The sequence below is a fragment of the Xyrauchen texanus genome, unplaced genomic scaffold, assembly GCF_025860055.1.
Source record: "Xyrauchen texanus isolate HMW12.3.18 unplaced genomic scaffold, RBS_HiC_50CHRs HiC_scaffold_238, whole genome shotgun sequence".
NCBI lineage: Eukaryota > Metazoa > Chordata > Actinopteri > Cypriniformes > Catostomidae > Xyrauchen > Xyrauchen texanus.
This window is the reverse complement of record NW_026266206.1, coordinates 15,001-35,000: the sequence shown is the minus strand read 5'-3', so window position 1 is coordinate 35,000 and position 20,000 is coordinate 15,001. Positions and strand designations below refer to the sequence as shown.

The 20,000-nt window shown below is 43.5% G+C and overlaps 1 protein-coding gene and 1 long non-coding RNA gene across 2 annotated transcripts in view; both read right to left on the bottom strand.

Annotated features, from left to right (window-relative positions):
- Positions 1 to 20,000, bottom strand: part of syn3 (synapsin III) — a 42,461-nt gene that overhangs the window by 8,244 nt on the left and 14,217 nt on the right. Inside the window, exons 2-3 of the mRNA XM_052124718.1 lie at positions 19,892 to 20,000; positions 10,137 to 10,194 (exon numbers count right to left, since the gene is read on the bottom strand). The exon at positions 19,892 to 20,000 is cut by the window's right edge and continues 284 nt beyond it. Coding sequence (XP_051980678.1) covers positions 10,137 to 10,194; positions 19,892 to 20,000 — 167 coding nt within the window. The remainder of the gene's footprint in view (positions 1 to 10,136; positions 10,195 to 19,891) is intronic.
- Positions 6,822 to 8,967, bottom strand: LOC127641948 (uncharacterized). The gene is made up of 3 exons (XR_007970242.1): positions 8,870 to 8,967; positions 7,238 to 7,323; positions 6,822 to 6,893 (listed from the first exon to the last, which is right to left on the bottom strand). It is a non-coding gene; the product is annotated as an uncharacterized LOC127641948 (long non-coding RNA).

The window sequence follows — 20,000 nt, the reverse complement described above, 5'->3', positions numbered from 1 at the left end:
GAGCAGGTTATGATCAGTTACTGATCGTATTTTTGTCTTATTGTCCAGTAAAAAAATCTCTCTTAAAACAGAGTGTCAAACAGATATTAAGTCTTGTTTTGAGAAAAATGCAACACATTTTGGCGGGTTTTTGCTTAAAACAAGAAAAAACTATTTGTAATTGTTTATTTTGTATTTGCATTAAGAACCTTTGAATCAAGTCAATCAACAGTTTTTTCAGTTATAAGCATAAATGTTACAAAATTGTGTTTTTTTCTTTTCAAAACAAGACAAAATATATACAGCGATCCCTCATCAGTGCCAATTATCAACTGTTAACCCTTTAAGCTCTGAAGGTGTTTTTATATTTATTTTTTATTTTGCTACTCTCCACGATCCACACACAACTCACCACACGCCCCATTGAGAGAACCACTAATCACCACCACGAGGAGGTTACCCCATGTGACTCCACCCTCCCTAGCAACCGGGCCAATTTGGTTACCCCATGTGACTCTACCCTCCCTAGCAACCGGCTCAATTTGGTTACCCCATGTGACTCTACCCTCCCTAGCAACCGGGCCAATTTGGTTACCCCATGTGACTCTACCCTCCCTAGCAACCGGGCCAATTTGGTTACCCCATGTGACTCTACCCTCCCTAGCAACCGGGCCAATTTGGTTACCTCATGTGACTCTACCCTCCCTAGCAACCGGCCCAATTTGTTTACCCCATTTGACTCTACCCTCCCTAGCAACCGGCTCAATTTGGTTACCCCATGTGACTCTACCCTCCCTAGCAACCTGCCAATTTGGTTACCCCATGTGACTCTACCCTCCCTAGCAACCGGGCCAATTTGGTTACCCCATGTGACTCTACCCTCCCTAGCAACCGGGCCAATTTGGTTACCCCATGTGACTCTACCCTCCCTAGCAACCGGGCCAATTTGGTTACCCCATGTGACTCTACCCTCCCTAGCAACCGGGCCAATTTGGTTACCCCATGTGACTCTACCCTCCCTAGCAACCGGGCTAATTTGGTTACCCCATGTGACTCTACCCTCCCTAGCAACCGGCCCAATTTGGTTACCCCATGTGACTCTACCCTCCCTAGCAACCGGGCCAATTTGGTTACCCCATGTGACTCTACCCTCCCTAGCAACCGGGCCAATTTGGTTACCTCATGTGACTCTACCCTCCCTAGCAACCGCCCAATTTGTTTACCCCATTTGACTCTACCCTCCCTAGCAACCGGCTCAATTTGGTTACCCCATGTGACTCTACCCTCCCTAGCAACCTGCCAATTTGGTTACCTCATGTGACTCTACCCTCCCTAGCAACCGGGCCAATTTGGTTACCCCATGTGACTCTACCCTCCCTAGCAACCGGCTCAATTTGGTTACCCCATGTGACTCTACCCTCCCTAGCAACCGGGCCAATTTGGTTACCCCATGTGACTCTACCCTCCCTAGCAACCGGGCCAATTTGGTTACCCCATGTGACTCTACCCTCCCTAGCAACCGGGCCAAATTGGTTACCCCATGTGACTCTACCCTCCCTAGCAACCGGCTCAATTTGGTTACCCCATGTGACTCTACCCTCCCTAGCAACCGGGCCAATTTGGTTACCTCATGTGACTCTACCCTCCCTAGCAACCGGCCCAATTTGGTTACCCCATTTGACTCTACCCTCCCTAGCAACCGGCTCAATTTGGTTACTCCTTGTGACTCTACCCTCCCTAGCAACCGGCTCAATTTGGTTACCCCATGTGACTCTACCCTCCCTAGCAACCGGGCCAATTTGGTTACCCCATGTGACTCTACCCTCCCTAGCAACCGGGCCAATTTGGTTACCCCATGTGACTCTACCCTCCCTAGCAACCGGGCCAATTTGGTTACCTCATGTGACTCTACCCTCCCTAGCAACCGGCCCAATTTGGATACCCCATTTGACTCTACCCTCCCTAGCAACCGGCTCAATTTGGTTACCCCATGTGACTCTACCCTCCCTAGCAACCGGGCCAATTTGGTTACCCCATGTGACTCTACCCTCCCTAGCAACCGGGCCAATTTGGTTACCCCATGTGACTCTACCCTCCCTAGCAACCGGGCCAATTTGGTTACCCCATGTGACTCTACCCTCCCTAGCAACCGGGCCAATTTGGTTACCCCATGTGACTCTACCCTCCCTAGCAACCGGGCCAATTTGGTTACCCCATGTGACTCTACCCTCCCTAGCAACCCGGCCAATTTGGTTACCCCATGTGACTCTACCCTCCCTAGCAACCGGGCCAATTTGGTTACCCCATGTGACTCTACCCTCCCTAGCAACCGGGCCAATTTGGTTACCCCATGTGACTCTACCCTCCCTAGCAACCAGCCAATTTGGTTACCCCATGTGACTCTACCCTCCCTAGCTCAATTTGGTTACCCCATGTGACTCTACCCTCCCTAGCAACCAGCCAATTTGGTTACCCCATGTGACTCTACCCTCCCTAGCAACCAGGCCAATTTGGTTACCCCATGTGACTCTACCCTCCCTAGCAACCGGGCCAATTTGGTTACCCCATATGACTCTACCCTCCCTAGCAACCGGGCCAATTTGGTTACCCCATGTGACTCTACCCTCCCTAGCAACCGGCTCAATTTGGTTACCCCATGTGACTCTACCCTCCCTAGCAACCGGGCCAATTTGGTTACCCCATGTGACTCTACCCTCCCTAGGAGCAAACACACTGGTCTGTTGAGCAGATGTTTCTCCTCGCATCATGACCACAGTACATCAGGAAGATAAGAACAAACGCAGGCCTCACACGACTGTGAACTGAGCCATTCCACCAAATGCCTGAAACTGAAGAGTTTTCATCCCAGCGCACGGGAATAAACGCTAGCCAAACAAACATCGCCCTGAGCTTCAAACGTTTCTATGATACCTGCACGCTCTGTTCTCGCAGCCCACAGACGTCACTACACCAAAACAGTCAAATGTGTGTTTGACATTCAGTGTAGACACGGTTTGGACTTCAAAGAGAGAGTCGTGGACACTATGAAGCACACAGTGTTTGTTGTGTGTTCTGGCTTGATCCTGAAGCGTCTGTGAAGTGTTATGAAGAGAGGCAGATAAACCTCAGAGACGGAGAATGAACGTTATCTGGGTGAGTTATCCGGAGATAAAAACTCTAGACGTTCAAATGAGTAAAAGCCAAAAAACAACCGGTCAAGTTTGGGGAGACTCAGTAAACACAGAGACTATCATATGGGCTTGTAACACAGTTAACGATGGGCAATGATAATTTAATAATTTAATTAAACTCAAACCAAAAGCACAAACATAAACACACATGACGGACATGCCGGTAATTCTCTCTCTCTCGAACCATCGTCACCGGCCGCCTTTATCCCTCGTGCGCCTCATCAGGCCGATTGGGGACCGGGCGTGCAATATTCCGACCCGGCCCCGCCCCCCTCCGCTCCACACTACTCCCGGCGTTATCTCAGGCCGGGGTGCCACCGGCATGACGTACATCCCCGCTATCCCTGGGGCAGGGTGTATCTTGCGTCCTGTGTGGTCATCCCCGCCTTCCTCGACCTGGGAGGAGACAGGAGGGAAGACAACAACAACAAAAAAGGCCACACGGTGTGACAGAGAGAGAGAGAAGCTCACTCACCGGTTCTCTGATGTACCGTCAGCGTGGTCCTCGAACACTCCGCCACACTCTCCGGCGGATGACAGCCGCTCCTCTCGGGCGAGCCGAGTCAAACCTCCGATCCCCAGCGGACAGGGCGCGCCTCCGCTTTTCTGGCGGCACCTGGGGACATTCCTCCGCCCCTGGCAGCGGCCCTACCGCTCCAGGCGATCGGTGAGTTACTTCCCTCCTCCCCTTGTGGACGGCGGTCTAACCTCGACCCCTCTGCGTTTCTGGGGGAAGGCAGGGTACTCCTCCGCCCCTGGCAGCGGCTCCATCACTCCAGGAGGTCGGGGTATCCAGTCCCCACTCGCCCCGCGGATGGCGGACGTTCACCGCATCCGGGCGGTCGGGCTACTCCGTCACCCGGCAGATGGTAGCGGCACTCCCTGGGTGGGCCGGTAATGTCGAGGACTCTGCGACGGGCATCCCTCCTCCCTCCGGGTTTCGGCACCAATGTAACACGGGTTAAGATGGGCAAGGAGGAGGCGAGACCGGCTTGTCAACATAAATCCTAATTTTATTAAACTCAAACCAAAAGCACAAAGATAAACACACACATGACGGACATGCCCATAATTCTCTCTCTCCGAACCATCGCCACGGCCGCCTTTATCCCTCACGCACCTCAACAGGCCGATTGGGGACCCGGCCCCAGCCCGCCCCTCCGGCTCCACAGGGCTATGTGCAGAATAGCAAACTACTGCGTACTATTTATGAAGTAGCTAGTACGTATACTGAGATGATATCTTTGCATCTTTGCATTGTGCTAACATTACACACTTTGAATATCAGACAATAAGGCAAAGATGCAAGACTTAACGTCTTTAATGAGGGAATGAGCTACAATCCAAATGACGTAATCCAATTAAAAATGATGGGAAAACTTAAAACTATTATTCAAAGTTGTTGATTATAAGTATAGAAACAGAATGAAATATTCCGATATATACAAATATATAAGTAGTTTGAGAGCGACTTGATTGCGTCGTTCACAGTGCATCATGGGAGTGGGCGGAGCTGCAGAGCTGATTGGTGGATCTTGCTCTGCGGGATTATGGGTAGTGTAGTTTTTCACCTCAAATTGTGCTATTAAACCTTTTTTATTTGAATGAAGTTGAAATAACGTGGACTGATGTCTTCAACAGGTGCATATACCATCGATTAACAACCGCAGAGCTCACTGTAGGGCTGTCTGTAAAGATTTGTTAGATGTCATTAATAATCAATTCTTCTATGGAGAAAATGTATAGGATTTGTTTTACTTCCAGAACTCGACTGTTGTGCTCTATTCGATGTTCATATAGTAGCTCACATCTATTCTCTCTCTCTCTCTCTCTCTCTCTCTCTCTCTCTCTCTCTCTGTTATTTGGGTGGTTCCTTCTGAGGCCGTGTCTAAGCACCAGATGGCACCTTATAAGGCATCATATGTCTGAGAGTGGGTGAAGAGTGCCCACAGACATGCCCCATAAATAAATGATACTAACTCTAACCTTTCACAGAAAACAAGGGAAACGATTTGCCAGCGGGGTAAGCAAAATAAACTTGATTCAAGATTCTCTAAAAAAATAAAGTCTTAGTTTCTTATGCAAAGTAATTGCATCGCATTTAAAGGGTGTTTCGATATTTTGACTGGAAAACAAGACAAAAATACTGATTAAGAAAATGATCATGTATCATATCGAAACTTCCTTTGAACAATGGCACACTTACACACTCAAACCAGCAACAACACACCCAAACACACAGCAGGAGTGTGCAATGGTTTACAGATGTACAGTAATGTGGAGTGATGTTATCTGTGCACTGGAACGCTCAACGTCTAGACACTCGCAGTGTTTTCATGCCAACAGCGTCAAGAGGTTACACGCACCCCTGTTAGCTTAAAGGTGTAAAGGGTCAATTTCGTGGAGCTAATGGTAAAAATCAATACATATTTATTTACTGTATATATACACACACATGAAGATGAAATACAGTGGCAAGAAAAAGTATGTGAACCCTTTAGAATCAGCTGTTTTCTGCATTAATTGCTCATAAAATGTGATCTCATCTTCATCAAAGTCACAAGTGTAGACAAACACAATGTGCTTAAGATAACAACACACAAACTTTTAATTGAACACATCTCATTAAACATTCACAGTGCTGTGGAAAAAGTAAGTGAACCTTTGAATTTAATAACTTGTCAATCCTTCTTTGGCAACAATAACCTCAATCAAGCCTTCAAGGTAGATGTGGATTAGACCTGGACAACGTTCCGAAGAAATTTTGGATCATTCTTCCTTACATAACTGCTTCAGCTCAGATATATTCTTATATATGTCTCTCCTGAGGTCATTTCACAGCATCTCTATTGGGTTACGGTCTGGACTTTGATGTTTAGGGTCATTGTCCTGTTGCATCACCCAACTTCTACTGAGCTTCAGCTGGCACACTGCCACCCTGATATATCCTGTAGGGTATCTTGATATCCCTCGATGATGGCAAGCGGTCCAGGCCCGAAAAGATGAATATCTAACGGCCACTTCTGAGAGAGTACCTATAGTACTAAATCATCTCCGTTTATAGACAGTTTGTCTCACTGTGGACAGATGAATATCTAACGGCCACTTCTAGTGAGAGTACCTATAGTACTAAATCATCTCCATTTATAGACAGTTTGTCTAACTGTGGACAGATGAATATCTAACGGCCACTTCTAGTGAGAGTACCTATAGTACTAAATCATCTCCATTTATAGACAGTTTGTCTAACTGTGGACAGATGAATATCTAACGGCCACTTCTAGAGAGAGTACCTATAGTACTAAATCATCTCCATTTATAGACAGTTTGTCTAAATGTGGACGGATGAATATCTAACGGCCACTTCTAGAGAGAGTACCTATAGTACTAAATCATCTCCATTTATAGACAGTTTGTCTAACTGTGGACAGATGAATATCTAATGGTCACTTCTAGTGAGAGTACCTATAGTACTAAATCATCTCCATTTATAGACAGTTTGTCTATCTGTGGACAGATGAATATCTAACGGCCACTTCTAGTGAGAGTACCTATAGTACTAAATCATCTCCGTTTATAGACAGTTTGTCTAACTGTGGACAGATGAATATCTAACGGCCACTTCTAGAGAGAGTACCTATAGTACTAAATCACCTCCATTTATAGACAGTTTGTCTAACTGTGAACAGATGAATATCTAACGGCCACTTCTAGTGAGAGTACCTATAGTACTAAATCATCTCCATTTATAGACAGTTTGTCTCACTGTGGACAGATGAATATCTAACGGACACTTCTAGTGAGAGTACCTATAGTACTAAATCATCTCCATTTATAGACAGTTTGTCTAACTGTGGACAGATGAATATCTAACGGACACTTCTAGTGAGAGTACCTATAGTACTAAATTATCTCCGTTTATAGACAGTTTGTCTAACTGTGGACAGATGAATATCTAACGGCCAATTCTAGTGAGAGTACCTATAGTACTAAATCATCTCCGTTTATAGACAGTTTGTCTAACTGTGGACAGATGAATATCTAACGGCCACTTCTAGAGAGAGTACCTATAGTACTAAATCACCTCCATTTATAGACAGTTTGTCTAACTGTGAACAGATGAATATCTAACGGCCACTTCTAGTGAGAGTACCTATAGTACTAAATCATCTCCATTTATAGACAGTTTGTCTCACTGTGGACAGATGAATATCTAACGGACACTTCTAGTGAGAGTACCTATAGTACTAAATCATCTCCATTTATAGACAGTTTGTCTAACTGTGGACAGATGAATATCTAACGGACACTTCTAGTGAGAGTACCTATAGTACTAAATTATCTCCATTTATAGACAGTTTGTCTAACTGTGGACAGATGAATATCTAACGGACACTTCTAGTGAGAGTACCTATAGTACTAAATTATCTCCATTTATAGACAGTTTGTCTAACTGTGGACAGATGAATATCTAACGGACACTTCTAGTGAGAGTACCTATAGTACTAAATTATCTCCATTTATAGACAGTTTGTCTAACTGTGGACAGATGAATATCTAACGGCCAATTCTAGAGAGAGTACCTATAGTACTAAATCATCTCCATTTATAGACAGTTTGTCTCACTGTGGACAGATGAATATCTAACGGCCACTTCTAGTGAGAGTACCTATAGTACTAAATCATCTCCATTTATAGACAGTTTGTCTAACTGTGGACAGATGAATATCTAACGGACACTTCTAGTGAGAGTACCTATAGTACTAAATCATCTCCATTTATAGACAGTTTGTCTAACTGTGGACAGATGAATATCTAACGGCCAATTCTAGTGAGAGTACCTATAGTACTAAATCATCTCCATTTATAGACAGTTTGTCTAACTGTGGAAAGATGAATATCTAACGGCCACTTCTAGTGAGAGTACCTATAGTACTAAATCATCTCCATTTATAGACAGTTTGTCTAACTGTGGACAGATGAATATCTAACGGCCAATTCTAGAGAGAGTACCTATAGTACTAAATCATCTCCATTTATAGACAGTTTGTCTCACTGTGGACAGATGAATATCTAACGGCCACTTCTAGTGAGAGTACCTATAGTACTAAATCATCTCCATTTATAGACAGTTTGTCTAACTGTGGACAGATGAATATCTAACGGACACTTCTAGTGAGAGTACCTATAGTACTAAATCATCTCCATTTATAGACAGTTTGTCTAACTGTGGACAGATGAATATCTAACGGCCAATTCTAGTGAGAGTACCTATAGTACTAAATCATCTCCATTTATAGACAGTTTGTCTCACTGTGGACAGATGAATATCTAACGGCCACTTCTAGTGAGAGTACCTATAGTACTAAATCATCTCCATTTATAGACAGTTTGTCTAACTGTGGACAGATGAATATCTAACGGACACTTCTAGTGAGAGTACCTATAGTACTAAATTATCTCCATTTATAGACAGTTTGTCTAACTGTGGACAGATGAATATCTAACGGCCAATTCTAGTGAGAGTACCTATAGTACTAAATCATCTCCGTTTATAGACAGTTTGTCTAACTGTGGACAGATGAATATCTAACGGCCACTTCTAGTGAGAGTACCTATAGTACTAAATCATCTCCGTTTATAGACAGTTTGTCTAACTGTGGACAGATGAATATCTAACGGCCACTTCTAGAGAGTACCTATAGTACTAAATCACCTCCATTTATAGACAGTTTGTCTAACTGTGAACAGATGAATATCTAACGGCCACTTCTAGTGAGAGTACCTATAGTACTAAATCATCTCCATTTATAGACAGTTTGTCTAACTGTGGACAGATGAATATCTAACGGACACTTCTAGTGAGAGTACCTATAGTACTAAATTATCTCCATTTATAGACAGTTTGTCTAACTGTGGACAGATGAATATCTAACGGCCAATTCTAGTGAGAGTACCTATAGTACTAAATCATCTCCATTTATAGACAGTTTGTCTAACTGTGGACAGATGAATATCTAACGGCCACTTCTAGTGAGAGTACCTATAGTACTAAATCATCTCCATTTATAGACAGTTTGTCTAACTGTGAACAGATGAATATCTAACGGCCACTTCTAGTGAGAGTGCCTATAGTACTAAATTATCTCCATTTATAGACAGTTTGTGTAACTGTGGACAGATGAATATCTAACGGCCACTTCTAGTGAGAGTACCTATAGTACTAAATCATCTCCATTTATAGACAGTTTGTCTAACTGTGGACAGATGAATATCTAACGGCCACTTCTAGTGAGAGTACCTATAGTACTAAATCATCTCCATTTATAGACAGTTTGTCTAACTGTGGACAGATGAATATCTAACGGCCACTTCTAGTGAGAGTACCTATAGTACTAAATCATCTCCATTTATAGACAATTTGTCTAACTGTGGACAGATGAATATCTAACGGCCACTTCTAGAGAGAGTACCTATAGTACTAAATCATCTCCATTTATAGACAGTTTGTCTAACTGTGGACAGATGTATATAAGCTCGTCTAGATAACTTACAACTGTAACATAGACTGATGGCTTCAACAGAAGCACATAACACTGATAAACAACCTTGGAGCTCACAGTTATGGAGATTTTACTGCCGGAATCAGATTGTTGAGCTCTATTGATCTATTACACTGGTATTGGTAGTGGCTAATGAAATGTTGGTATTAAGCCAAAACTATTGTGCTGTAATATTTATTCATAGTATTATAAACTTCTATGCGACAAGTATCAGAACATCTGGAGCTCATTTCAAGATGGGTTTGTGGCTGACAACGGCTCATGTTCAGAAAGAGACATTTTCACATGAATGAGAACGGAATGGGGATTTAAGTCTGAACAGACTCTGACTGAAGATGTTTAAATGAGTGTTTACCGGAGTAAAGAAAGAGGTTTAATTACAGGAATAAGATCACACACACACCTGCTCCACCCGGATCTCATATTCTCCATTCAGCTTCCTTCCTCTGAAGTACTTGGACCTGTTTGAGAAACAAAAAGCACAGAAAGACACCATTTAACACCAGCCTTTTACTTAAGTATTCAGTCTTATCTAAATTATCAGTATAAATTCACAACAGAATTCAACACAAACCCTTTTTACAAGCAGTAAATGTAAATTCATGTACAGTTATTTGATTATTTAAAACTAATAAGAACTACTGTTTTATTGATATACTCTATTTGATCATATAATAATAATAAAAAATACCCATCTCTATGTATATTTAATATACCATTTATACCATAAAACAAAGATTTGTAATGACAGAACAGCACACAAATCACTTGAAGTAGTTTATCAACAGCTGGGTTGCCATCCAATACTTTATGCACATTTTGGGATGGGTTAGGGGTTAGTTTGGGCTAGTTTAGGGTTAGGCAATGATAAACCCTAAAGTTTGAAGCTCCTGTTTCACTCTCTGTTCAAGCTGATGATCCAAACAAGCTTTAGTATGTGCGTTTCACATGTTTATGGCACCATCTAGTGGTTATTTGTGGAAATAAAAGTGGTTTCAATGTTTATATCGATGTATTTAATATGAAAAGTGACTCTTATGTTGGGATAAATGACAGCTTATTTTAATAAAGTAAAAGTGATTAATGATTATATTGTTACTGATATTTAAAAATGAGGATTTGCTGAATATAAGCAGCTTGTGCTTGATTAAAATTTTGTATATTATTTTATTGACAAAGTCTGTTAAAATCCAAGTATCAAATATGATTCAACAGTCGTTTGAGGAATATTTCTCAATCATCATTACATTTACATTCATGCACATCACAAAACAAATCACAGAGCTTTGAAAATCTGACATATATATATTATAAGATATATATAATGTGTGAACTAATATTTCGGTGTATTTTAATATATGCTACGTGCTCTGTCATGATAAAGATCTCATTATTTTACATCACAAGCTATTATGATGTCATCTGTCAAGTTCATGAGACACAGCGACAAAACGCTTTTACAATTATCAATTTTTAAATGTCAATATAGTGTTTGGTGCATAAAATACATGCGATAAAATGTGTTTATTGAAAAATTGTGATGCATTTCAATCTATATTTATAGAGCAAGAGGAGGAAGTTGTTTACCCCTGTAGCATGTATGAGATAACATCAATAAATCAAGTGATTTTTAAAGTCTAAAGCTGTGTACACACTGCCAGCGACACCGCGCGCGACAGCGACTCCATCCCATTCATTTTCAATGAGAGCACAGCGACTTCGGCATGACACGAGCTGTCACTGACCGTTGGCTGACTAGATGTGGGCGTGTCCAGTAACGCGACAAAGTTGAGACAAGTTCAACTTTATTCAAATGAAGAGCTTACTAACGGAAGCGTACTAGCCAATAGGAGAGAAGACGGAGAGCTCACGTGATCCTTCTCTCTCTCTCTCTCTCTCTCTCTCTCTCTCTCTCTCTCTCTCTCTCTCTCTCTCTCTCAGCTCCTGCAGTAACGGAAAGATGGATGAAAGGCTAATTCTTGCTGTTAGAAATTTCCCAGTGCTCTATGATATGTCTCTTCCCACGTACAAGGAAATTTGTTAAAAATATACTGCGTGGAAAGGTGTATCCGAGATCGCGGGGATTTTATGGACCCAGACAGACCGGCATTTGCGTTTTCGCCGCAGATAAACCGCCGCTATGGCAAACAGCACGCCTTGTTTCTCATTCATCTTTGATATAAAGCATTTTATGTACTGATTCCATTTATATTGAGTCTTTTCTCTCCAAAATGTTTGTTTTTAGCGCAAAGAAAAGCGATTCGCTGTCAACAGCAATGGAATGACATCCGTGAATGTCATTTATAAACGTTACTAGGCAACCAGTAGTGGGAACACCCACTAGCGACTTCACCGCCAGACACTGGCGACCTGCAGCGACAAAGTCACTGGCAGTGTGAACGCAGCTTAATGTATCAAATATTTGATACATACATAAAACATGTTACATTTTTTTTTTTATGATTTCTTTTTATTATTTGTCTAATGCTACTAAAAACTGTTTAACGTAAAAACAAAATGTGTTAACATGTATTGAGTCCGGAATATTCCTTTGCTAACCATAGCATAGTCACTAAACTACACTCTGTAGTGCTTCCAACCAGCATGTATTTAGCATGCTGTGGAGCGGAGGGGGGCGGGGGCGGAATATCGTGCGCCCGGTCCCCAATCGGCCTGATGAGGCGCTCGAGGGATAAAGGCGGCCGGTGGCGATGGTTCGAGAGAGAGAGAATTACGGGCATGTCCGTCATGTGTGTGTTTATGTTTGTGCTTTTGGTTTGAGTTTAATTAAATTATCATTTATGTTGACAAGCCGGTTCTCGCCTCCTCCTTGCCCATCGTTAACTGTGTTACATTGGTGCCGAAACCCGGGAGGGAGGAGGGATGCCCATCGCGTGGTCCTCGAACACTCTTCCACACTCAGGAGGACGACAGCCGCTAGAACCCCGGGCGAACCGGAGTCAAACCTTCGACCCCCAGCGGACAGGACGTCCCTGGCAGCAAATGGGGACACTCCTCCGCCCCTGGCAGCGGCTCTACCGCTCCGGGCGGTCGGAGAGTTTCTTCCCTCCTCCCCTCGCGGACGGCGGTCTCCCTCGACACCTCCGCGTCTCTGGGGGACGGTAGGGCACTCCTCCGCCTCCGGCAGCGGCTCCCTCCCCTGGGTGGACGGTAGTGTCGAGGACTCTGCGACAGGCATCCCTCCTCCCTCCCGGGTTTCGGCACCAATGTAACACAGTTAAAGATGGGCAAGGAGGAGGCGAGAACCGGCTTGTCAACATAAATGATAATTTAATTAAACTCAAACCAAAAGCACAAACATAAACACACACACGACGGACATGCCCGTAATTCTCTCTCTCCCGAAACATCGTCACCGGCCGCCTTTATCCCTCACGCGCCTCATCAGGCCGATTGGGGACCGGGCGCACGATATTCCGCCCCCGCCCCCCTCCGGCCCCGCCCCCCTTCGCGCCACACATGCTAACATACATTTTCACTCGTTAGTAAATAAAGAAATAAAAGAGATTAATTTGAGTTACACGGACACGTTTTGTTGGGTTTACCACCAAGTGTTTGTGTTGAGTTACATAGTCATTATAAGAAGCAGCCACTGTCCACGACTGAGTCATGCTCTTTTTTCAGTCCACACTTTCAATGATGATTTCATTGACCAGTAATGCAGAAGGAATATAAATAAAAACAGAAAATGAGAGCCAGTCATTGGGAGAGTGAAATAAAGAGACAGACAGTGAGTCTATGAGAGGAAGAGAGAACAGGCCAACAGAAGGAGAGATGTTCTGTGTGCCATCATTGTGTCCTCACACAGACACAGCGCTGGGAACGAGGCCGTGACTGTCAGGAGCCCAACACACGTCTCCCAGCGACCCCTTCAAACCAGCCAGGAATGCCCACAGAGCGAGAGAGAGACAGACACGCAGAGAGACAGACAGGTCGAGTGAAGCACCTCAAATGGGCCTCATCTTCAAATCGAGCAGCTAATAGGACCAATGAGGAAAGTTAACAATCGCTTTCGGATCTCGGCTGGTTAACGTCTTTATTATTGGCTGAACTTTGGCTAATAAAACCTTGACATCTAAGCAAGCGTTAAAGTCAACGTGAAATGCTGTTTGCAACCCATTTTAATTCCATGAAGTGATGCATTATTGAGTGAGATTTGGGATTTGATTGGATGCTTAAAAGTGGGCGTGTCATACCAGAATGGTGAGAGAGGTGAAAGAACGTCCGCACACACTTTTGAGAAGGCGTCCTGGTCAAAAATGACCGGCCCACTAAGATTGTAACACAACAAGTTTAACAAAGGGTAATAACCCCCCCTGTCACACTGCAAGTCTGGGATTTCATCTGGCGGGACCGTGGCATTATCATCCCACGTCTGTCTTGTGTTTCCGCTCAGTCGTTGTTTCATGTCGGGAGCGTGGTGTCTGGATCCGGACTTCCTGTCTGGTTTTGTTTCGCTCTGTGTCGGGATCCGGGCACTCGTGCTCCACGTCTGTCTGTTATTGACGCGGGTGCATCGTGCTTATGCCATCTTGGCAGCATGCACTTGCATCAATAGTGTGTCCGTCTTGCGAACACGGGTCCGCCTCGCGTCGCGAGCGGTCTTCATGTTGCTCCACTCTTGCGTGCATTGCGTGGCGTTTGTCTCGTGACGAACACTCGGGTTTTGTTTAGTGTGAGAATGCGCGGCATCGCTTTGTTTGACGTTGCTACACATTCTCTCCTCTTGTTTGGCGGTTGGCATGGGTTTGGCGATGTGCGCTCATGCCATTCAGGTGTCTCGTTGTCTTGTGAGAGGCAGTGGCTTTGTTTTATTTCTGTACGCCGTGGGTCTCTGTCTTACGTCATACCGCACCACCTTGTTTGCCCATTATTCGTTTATTAGTCACACCTGCCCTGTGTAGTTAACCTGTTGATTTCTCTCCCTATATTAGCCTCCTCGTGTGTGCTGTCCAGTGCCAGTGCGCCTTGCTTCCAGTCCAGTGTTTGTTTTCCCTCTTGCGGGAGTTTGTGTTGGTTTTTGCAGTTGGGTCCTGAGCCGCCATCATTCCCTCTGATCGTGCCAAATATGACCGGAACACAACATAAGGGTTAAAGGTCAAGCTCACCCTCCGGAGCATCAGCACATTTAAATCTATCCTTATTTACTATTATTGCCGTGCCCTATATGACTTTATGTTAACATTAACTAACAGCCCGTGTGGCTTTGATGACGTCGGCTGAACTTGGCTAGTTTTGTCTGTTGGAGTGGTGGTGGTGTAGTGGACTAAAGCACATAACTGGTAATCAGGAGGTTGCTGGTTTGATCCCCACAGTCACCACCATTGTGTCCTTGAGTAAGACACTTAACTCCAGGTTGCTCCGGGGGGATTGTCCCTGTAATAAGTGCACTGTATAATACATTGGTAATCAGGAGGTTGCTGGTTCGACCCCCACAGTCACCACCATTGTGTCCTTGAGTAAGACACTTAACTCCAGGTTGCTCCGGGGGGGATTGTCCCTGTAATAAGTGCACTGTAAGTCACTTATAAAATAGATAAAAGCGTCTGCCAAATGCATAAATGAGTGCAGTCGTGTATAACAGATAGATATCCCCATGGGACAGTTTTCAATTGTTTTGTCGAGTGCTTTTTTCCAGTTGGAATGTCATCAAAACATCCACAAACAGTAGCAATGACTTCCCCAGACGCACAGCCACATGTCTGACTCACTTTATCTCTCTATTACGGAATATTCCAGCTCATTCCACATGTTTCACATTAACTTACAATGCACAGGGAAGACGAGAAGTCTGTGTTTCCCATTAACTATTAAACTCCTCCAGTCTGTACTGATGACCTGATATGACTGAATAAAATATTAATTTTAAATGTGTAGATCTGCTGTTAATATGTGTATATTAGGTGTATTTTGGGATGTACTTCATGAGGCTCAAACCCTAGTGAAATGTTCACTGTTGACATCTAGCGCCACCTGCTGGTACACACTGAGACTGAGTCAGGGGGTTTCACTGAAAAGTCCACCATCATGTTATTGCTCCTCAAACATGTTCATGTTATCAAGATCCAGATTAAAATGCCCCTATCTAGTGTCCTCTTGAATTATATGCACATAACAAGCATGTGAAGAGTAATTAATTAAATGTAGCTGAAGCTACTTCCTTAACTGCATCGTTAAGTTGTGTGAAATTAGTTCAATGCAATTCAAATCAATGATTGACTTACATTTAGCACAGGGAACTCTATACTCTCATGTAAATGAACTATTTCACATAAATGATTCACCGATTCATTTGAGACCTGTGCAGCCTTAAAGGGACATTGCCTACATTTTTGACGTTAAATACAGTATTTATGGCTGTATGGCTACAGTTTATTGCTTAGGATCATTTTCTATTATTTAACTATTAATACCACTTGACATTTTAAAAACACATCCACGCATGAAAGACAGAACTTGAAACGACACTTAAAGCTCAAGCAAGCTTAACTAAAACTGCAGTATGACTGTTTGTGAAAGGAACGTCTCCCGGAAATCCAAATTTGTCATATGAATCTATCAAGGAGGTCTATAATACCTGGAAAAATCTATCTAATAATATTTGCGATCTAAATGTTATACTGTGTTCCATTCAAGATATTCCTTCTTGATATCTCCCACCATAAATGCATCCCATTCTCTGATATTCTGAACTGTAGCGCTCCCGTTAGCTTAGCAGGGGTTTGACTCTCATTAGACATGTCTCCTAGCAACCCAACTGATAAACAATACTGCAACGCTCCCGTTAGCTTAGCAGGGGTTTGACTCTCATTGAGATGTCTCCTAGCAACCCAACTGATAAACAATACTGCAGCGCTCCCGTTAGCTTAGCAGGGGTTTGAATCTCATTAAAGATGTCTCCTAGCAACCCAACTGATAAATAATACTGTTAGCTTAGCAGGGGTTTGACTCTCATTAGAGATGTCTCCTAGCAACCCAACTGATAAACAATACTGTTAGCTTAGCAGGGGTTTGACTCTCATTAGAGACGTCTCCTAGCAACCCAACTGATAAACAATACTACAGCGCTCCCGTTAGCTTAGCAGGGGTTTGACTCTCATTAGAGATGTCTCCTAGCAACCCAACTGATAAACAATACTGTTAGCTTAGCAGGGGTTTGACTCTCATTAGAGATGTCTCCTAGCAACCCAACTGATAAACAATACTGTTAGCTTAGCAGGGGTTTGACTCTCATTAGACATGTCTCCTAGCAACCCAACTGATAAACAATACTGCAACGCTCCCGTTAGCTTAGCAGGGGTTTGACTCTCATTGAGATGTCTCCTAGCAACCCAACTGATAAACAATACTGCAGCGCTCCCGTTAGCTTAGCAGGGGTTTGAATCTCATTAAAGATGTCTCCTAGCAACCCAACTGATAAACAATACTGCAGCGCTCCCGTTAGCTTAGCAGGGGTTTGACTCTCATTAGAGATGTCTCCTAGCAACCCAACTGATAAACAATACTGCAGCACTCCCGTTAGCTTAGCAGGGGTTTGACTCTCATTGAGATGTCTCCTAGCAACCCAACTGATAAACAATACTGTTAGCTTAGCAGGGGTTTGACTCTCATTAGAGACGTCTCCTAGCAACCCAACTGATAAACAATACTACAGCGCTCCCGTTAGCTTAGCAGGGGTTTGACTCTCATTAGAGATGTCTCCTAGCAACCCAACTGATAAACAATACTGCAGCGCTCCCGTTAGCTTAGCAGGGGTTTGAATCTCATTAAAGATGTCTCCTAGCAACCCAACTGATAAACAATACTGCAGCGCTCCCGTTAGCTTAGCAGGGGTTTGACTCTCATTAGAGATGTCTCCTAGCAACCCAACTGATAAACAATACTGCAGCACTCCCGTTAGCTTAGCAGGGGTTTGACTCTCATTGAGATGTCTCCTAGCAACCCAACTGATAAACAATACTGTTAGCTTAGCAGGGGTTTGACTCTCATTAGAGACGTCTCCTAGCAACCCAACTGATAAACAATACTACAGCGCTCCCGTTAGCTTAGCAGGGGTTTGACTCTCATTAGAGATGTCTCCTAGCAACCCAACTGATAAACAATACTGTTAGCTTAGCAGGGGTTTGACTCTCATTAGAGATGTCTCCTAGCAACCCAACTGATAAACAATACTGTTAGCTTAGCAGGGGTTTGACTCTCATTAGAGATGTCTCCTAGCAACCCAACTGATAAACAATACTGCAGCGCTCCCGTTAGCTTAGCAGGGGTTTGACTCTCATTAGAGATGTCTCCTAGCAACCCAACTGATAAACAATACTGCAACGCTCCCGTTAGCTTAGCAGGGGTTTGTCTCTCATTAGAGATGTCTCCTAGCAACCCAACCGATAAACAATACTGCAATGCTCCCGTTAGCTTAGCAGGGGTTTGACTCTCATTAGAGATGTCTCCTAGCAACCCAACCGATAAACAATACTGCAATGCTCCCGTTAGCTTAGCAGGGGTTTGACTCTCATTAGAGATGTCTCCTAGCAACCCAACTGATAAACAATACTGCAGCGCTCCCGTTAGCTTAGCAGGGGTTTGTCTCTCATTAGAGATGTCTCCTAGCAACCCAACTGATAAACAATACTGCAGCGCTCCCGTTAGCTTAGCAGGGGTTTGACTCTCATTAGAGATGTCTCCTAGCAACCCAACTGATAAACAATACTGCAGCGCTCCCGTTAGCTTAGCAGGGGTTTGACTCTCATTAGAGATGTCTCCTAGCAACCCAACTGATAAACAATACTGCAGCGCTCCCGTTAGCTTAGCAGGGGTTTGACTCTCATTAGAGATGTCTCCTAGCAACCCAACTGATAAACAATACTGCAACGCTCCCGTTAGCTAAGCAGGGGTTTGACTCTCATTAGAGATGTCTCCTAGCAACCCAACTGATAAACAATACTACAGCGCTCCCGTTAGCTTAGCAGGGGTTTGACTCTCATTAGAGATGTCTCCTAGCAACCCAACTGATAAACAATACCGTAGCGCTCCCGTTAGCTTAGCAGGGGTTTGACTCTCATTAGAGATGTCTCCTAGCAACCCAACTGATAAATATTGCTAGTGCTAGCATTTGTGCTTCAGGTGTACGATTATCAAAAGAGATTATAATGTTTTCTATACTGTTTCTGCAGGTGTTTGTTAAACGAGCTTTAATATCATGTAATGTGGAAACAAACTCATTTATCGATATTACTTAATAAAGTGAATGTTTAGTAGTTTAGTAGAATCAGGTCAAATTAATTAACGTAATATGCCGAATGTCCTGTAACAAGGAATCGTCCTGTAAATAAGGGAAAAAATTGCAAATCCATATGCAATGCCTTTTGTCCCGTGTTTTAGCGACACACACCCAAACTGCTGAGAATGTTTCAAAAATGGAGAAAAATTGACCTGAAACACACACCTTTCGCGCGAGATATCGGCTGATTTAACATGGACGATCAGTGATAGTCAGCGAGTGCGAGCATTCGAGTGCATGTTAACGGTTTCACACCATTTGGGGATCTGAAAACACCAGTAGAAGCACCTATTCATCACATACCATTACATTTAACTGCATACATCAGAGCACGTTCCGGAAGAGAGAGAGGTGAGAAAAACTGCATTAATTCAAAATAAATGTATTTTCTCTCGCTTTCTCTCGTTCTGGTCATTGCATTAAGCGTTTTTCATTGTAAGTTTAGAAGGGGACGTTCACAATGAACAGCGTCTGAGCCGTTTTTCAATGTAATATGGGTCATTCCTACCATGTCATTTAAGTCCCTGTTACAAGTGTGTGTGGTATTTATGTTGCTTAATTGTAAATGATAAAAGTAATCCATACTACTCCAGTGGTTTAATCCATGTCTTCTGAAGTGATATGATAGATGTGGGTGAGAAACAGATCAATATTTGTGCCTTTTATTACTATAAATCTCCACTTTCACTTTCTTTTTATTTTGGCGCACGCATTCTATGTGCATATCACCACCTACTGGGGAGAGAGGAGACTTAATAGTAAAAAAAGGACTTAAATATTGATCTGTAAATCATTTTATCCATAAAACTTTGTAAAACAAACAGGGAAATTTGTTAGCGGTCGTTTGAGTCAGCTCTTACCAGTCTGTATGAGGATCGTCAATGACCAGCAGGACTTTGGGTTTGTGTACGGCGGGTTTAGCCGGAGCGGCTGATGCAGCAGCCGCCGCAGACGCTTTAGCATGAACTG